Source organism: Canis lupus, chromosome 6 (assembly GCF_003254725.2).
Source record: "Canis lupus dingo isolate Sandy chromosome 6, ASM325472v2, whole genome shotgun sequence".
Lineage (NCBI taxonomy): Eukaryota > Metazoa > Chordata > Mammalia > Carnivora > Canidae > Canis > Canis lupus.
In genome coordinates, this window is record NC_064248.1 from 40,026,373 (window position 1) to 40,031,056 (window position 4,684).

At 67.7% G+C, this 4,684-nt stretch overlaps 1 protein-coding gene across 3 annotated transcripts; it reads right to left on the reverse strand.

Moving 5' to 3' along the window:
- Positions 1 to 1,094: 1,094 nt before the first annotated feature.
- Positions 1,095 to 4,120, reverse strand: NME4 (NME/NM23 nucleoside diphosphate kinase 4). Of its 3 annotated transcripts, none has more exons than XM_025417191.3 (5): positions 3,962 to 4,120; positions 2,677 to 2,810; positions 2,343 to 2,444; positions 2,085 to 2,231; positions 1,095 to 1,625 (listed from the first exon to the last, which is right to left on the reverse strand). In XM_025417191.3, exons 1-5 carry the CDS (start codon positions 4,050 to 4,052, stop codon positions 1,554 to 1,556), a joined length of 546 nt encoding a protein of 181 aa, XP_025272976.1. In that variant the 5' UTR covers positions 4,053 to 4,120; the 3' UTR covers positions 1,095 to 1,553. The 3 variants fall into 3 exon arrangements, with proteins under 3 accessions (XP_025272976.1, XP_025272975.1, XP_048966921.1); XM_025417190.3 differs by having other exon boundaries at positions 2,119 to 2,231; positions 3,962 to 4,119; XM_049110964.1 differs by lacking the exon at positions 2,343 to 2,444 and having other exon boundaries at positions 2,119 to 2,231.
- Positions 4,121 to 4,684: the final 564 nt, after the last annotated feature.

Genomic DNA, 4,684 nt, shown 5'->3' on the forward strand with positions numbered 1-4,684 from the left:
AGGCTCCAGTTCCGCCCCGGACGCCCCGCCCGCGGCGCCGACGGCCGTGCTAGCCCCGCCCCGCCCCGGACGCCCCGCCCGCCGTGCTAGCCCCGCCCACAGCGGCTCCCAGCCCCGCCCCGGACGCCCCGCCCACGGCGCCGACGGCCGTGCTAGCCCCGCCCCGCCCCGGACGCCCCGCCCGCCCCGCCCGCCGTGCTAGCCCCGCCCACAGCGGCTCCCAGCCCCGCCCCGGACGCCCCGCCCGCGGCGCCGACGGCCGTGCTAGCCCCGCCCCGCCCCGGACGTCCCGACCGCCGTGCTAGCCCCGCCCACAGCTGGGCCTGGGGGGGCAGGCGCAGTGGTGCGGCGGGCATCGAAGGAGCTGGCTTCGTAACCGCCTCGGCCTTGATGACGGGAGCGGGCATCAGCGCCCTGGCCCGAGCCAGGGGTCACCGCGGACACTAGGTTCCGGGTCAAGAGTCGCTGCTCCTCCGAGCCTTAACAACCTGTTTGGGGGGCACTTAGCCCCCCGAGCCCCTCCCTTCACTGCTGCGGTGGAGCCGCAAGAGCCCAGGACCGCCTCCCCCTCGCATGGGCACATGGGCAGCCCGAGCTGCCCTCGTCCTCACAATGGCCTGCCCGGGAGAGGTTAGGGCACTGCATGCGAGCCCGGGGCGGGGGGGGGGCACGGCAGCCACCGGGGCTATGGGCCGGGATCAGGGCGTCCTTTATAAAGATGTCACAGGGCAAGCGAGGCCAAGGCGGCCACAGCAGATGCGAGGACGTGCGAAGTCCGGTACCGTGACAAGTGACCAGGGTCACAGCTGAGGACCAGAGCTGGTGTGATGTGTGCAGCGCCGACACGAGAACGGGGAGCCCTGGCCAGGCTCCGCCGCAGAGGCCGGGAACGGAGCTCTGCCCTGGGGGCTTCAGGGGCCCCTACACACCCTTCTCGCCGCCCTCCGGCCCTGCCCGAGGCAGGCAGGCCCCGCTGAGCATGACCAGGTGGGGGTGCTGGGCCTCGGCGTGGATCCCCGTACATTTCAGGCTGCGGGCCTTTGCACCTCTGCCTGTCTGATCCAGTTAAAAACAACGGATCCCCGACCGGTGCGTGAGCTTAAGGTAAGCTTTATTTCTACTCTCAAACTCTTACGGCTTTGCATGAAGTCCTCACCCCTAATCTGAAAGATGGCAGGAACTGTAACAAACAACTCCCGCCCGCCACAACACAGTGATGTCTCACCCCCCTTGGGGGAAGGGCGCTTACACTACGTAATTTTGGAGACCCCCCCAAAGGTTGTCTGGCACTTTGGCATAGAAAGGATTTGGTCCAATTTCTTACTGGCTCAGGATAGTAAAAGGCACATAGAGTTGGTTGCTCAGCTCCTCAGGGTAGCATGGAGCGGAAGGTAGACGGGGTCTGGGACAGAAGGGCAGACCGCCGGGGTGGGCTCGGGGTCTGCACACAGAGGTAGTTGATCCTGGGTGGCCGCAGGGTGGCTGAGGGCAGCCCGAGTGCTCAGGCTGCGTAGATGCTGCTGTGGTGGTTTTCGTCTGCCCAGTCCACCAGCTCACTGCTCTGAAACCATAGCTGGATCTCCCTCCGGGCCCCCTCCACAGAGTCGCTGGCATGAATGATGTTCCTGCGCCAACGAGAAGCAGCAAAGGTAAGGCAGGGACTTCATTGGGAACCTTGGAGGTCCCGGGAGGCATCTGCTAACCCCCTGCTATTGAGAGGGGCAAGCCCGGTGCTGGGCGATGTTTCTCCGTTGCAAGAACAGAGCCGGAAGACTGGTTCCAGACTGACCTTGGCCTCTCCCCACAACCTCACGCCCAGCCCCGACCCTATCTGGGAGCCTCGTGTTCCCACCAGCCATCCCATGCCAGACAACACACAGTGAGTGCTTTATCATCTCCTGTGTGCAAAGGGCTTCAAAAAACCTGTTCTGGCAAACATTAGGTGTGTGTGACATCCCAGCATCGAAAATCTCTGGCTTTCCTTTGGCCCCAGCAAGATGCCCAGTTCCCGTGGACCTGCCTTAGGAGCAGACTGCCACCCCACACTCAGGCCCTCCTCAACCCCTAACGAGCTGGCCTGTCACCTCCAGTCGCTTGAGTGTATCAGGGCCCCCAGACCTGCTGATGTGGACACTGAAGTCCCCCCTGATGGTGCCGGGGGCGGCCTCAGCTGAGTCGGTGTGTCCTATCATGGTCCTCGAGGAGCAGACCACATTGGGGCCTTCCCAGACCTGCAGCACAGAGATAAAGGCCGGTGGGATGGGTGGGGATCGCCAAGGACTCAGCAGCTCTGGGCTCCGCCCAGGGCCCTCTACCCCGCCCACCACCCCTGCCTGCCCTACCATGGCCACCACAGGGCCGGAGGTCATGTAGCTGATGAGCGATGGGTAGAAGGGCTTCCTCTGCAGGTCATGGTAGTGCTCAGCAAGGACTCTCTCTGGTGCCTGGGCAGCATTGGGGCAAGGGTGAGGGGAGCCCCTGGGCACTGGGCCAGGGACCGTGGTATCCTGACCTCAGGCGCTTTATAGATAACACCTACATGGGTTGGCACAGCAGCACGTACCTCCCCACCCCTCCCCTGCTACTGCCAACACCAGGATACTCCTCATGACCCGGGGCTGAGGTAGCCCCCCACCCGTCCCCTCAAGGACACCCATGGGCCGAGGGCCCTGGTACCTGCAGCATCTTCATCCCCACCAGCTTGAAGCCCCTCCTCTCAAAGCGCTGGATCACGTCCCCCACAAGCCGCCGCTGCACCCCATCCGGCTTCACTGCAACCAGGGTCCGCTCTCGAGTCCAGGAGGACCCTCCTTTAGAAAAAGGGGAATTAGGTGCCTCACCCTTTCACATCTGCCTGAACCTGGGTTCTGCCGCCACAGCCCAAGTGTCACCTGGCCGTCAGAGGGCCTGCCTCTACTAGAGCAGCTCTGGACCGGAGAAGGGCAGGGCTCACAGCAACGGATGCCCAGCAGGACTCTGCCTTTCAGAGAGCAACAGGGGGTCCCCTGGTGCTTGCAGCCCGTCAGGAGGGGCCGTGGCTCTGCCCATGCAGTGGCAGGGGCACCCATGATGGGATCCGGGCTCCCTGAGGAGGCATCTTCGAGAGGTGGGGGGGCAAATCCCAGCTCGGAGGCCACCCAGAGGCTCAGAGATGCCACATGGGAAAGAGGGCATGTTGTTGGCCTTGCTTTTGACTGCGGGGCTCCAGAGTGATGGCACGGTCACTGTCCGAACTCCACAGCTGCCGCGTGAGGAAGGACCCAAAGCGCATCCTCTGGGTCTGAGGGGAAGGAGTGGCAGGGAACCAGGCAGTAGTGAAGTGTCCCTTTCCCACCAGGCGGGCCACGCACAGGGGACAAAGGGAGCTCGGGCCTGAGGAGGAGGGCAGGGGGAGACTCCGGAGGGCTGTGCACCTGCTGCCCCAAGGCCCCCAGCTGCGCGGCTGGAGGCTCTGAAGGCCGCCGCTGGGGGACCCAAGCACAGGACCGAGCCAGCCCCAGGGGTCTCTAGGGATCACTGCAGCACAGAGGGGGCATCGTCGTCCCTTACAAGCCCGGGCCCCTGAGTCTCACTGACCCGCAGCCCCGGGTCCAGGCCCAAATGTGCTCTCGAGAGGAGCCTACACCCCGGCCGGGGGCGTCCGGGGAAGTCCTGCAGCCGGTGCCCCTAAGACCCCGCGTGGAGGGACCCTCTGCGGAGCTGGCCTGCCGCCAGCCGGCCCGGCACCCCGGGGGGCAGCTCGCTCCGGCGGCGTCGGGAGAGCCCGCGGGCCGCAGTAACCGGGAGAGGCCCAGCAGGCCCCGGGCTGCGGAGCCCTCGGGTCCCTGCGCCCGGGCGCGGGGAGGGGGTGCGGGGGCGGGGAGACGCGCGGGCGCCCCGAGGGCTCGCGCGCCAACAAAGGCCCGGCGCGCCCCCTCCCCCCCTCCCCCCCCTTCCCCTCCGCGGGTCGCCGGCCACTCACCCGAGTTGGAGCGCGCGAGCAGGCAAGGCCCGGGGGCCCGCGGGCCACGCAGCAGCCCCGGCAGCGCGGCGCGCCCCAAGACGCCGCCCATGACCCCGGCCCGCGGGCCGCTGGCGAGCACGGGGAGAGCGCAGGCGACGGAGCCCCGAAGGCGAGGGAGGAGGGGCGGAGGGAGAGGGAGGGGCGGGGCCACCGTGGAGGGGAGGGGAGGGGTGGGCGAGGCCGGGGAGAGGGAAGGGGCGGGGCCACCACGAAGGGGATTGAGGCGGGGCGGGGGCGGGGCCACCGCGGAGGGGATGGAGGGGGCGGGGCGGGGTCACCGCGGAGGGGAGAGGGAGGGGCCACCGGGGCGGGGCGGATGGAAGGGAGGGGAGGGGAGGGGAGGGGGAGAAGAGGTGACGGAGGAGGGGAGGAGGGAAGGAAAGGGCGGGGCCACCGTGACGGGACAAGCAGGGAGGAGGGGCGGAGGGAGGGGAGGGCCCACCGGGGAGGGGAGGGGAGGGGAGGGGAGAGGGGCGACCGAGAAGGGGAGGCCGGGGTCAGGAGAGGGCGGGGCGGAGGGAAGAGGAGGGGCCAGAGAGAAGGGGAGGGGAGGAGTGGGGAGGGCAGTGAGGAGGGAGGAGGGCAGGGTGAAGAACCCCGCATTCTGTTGCGGTCCTGCTGAGGTGGGTAGGTCGGTGGCCAGCTACTGTTGGCAGGAGATCTAGCGGATCTTAACGGGTT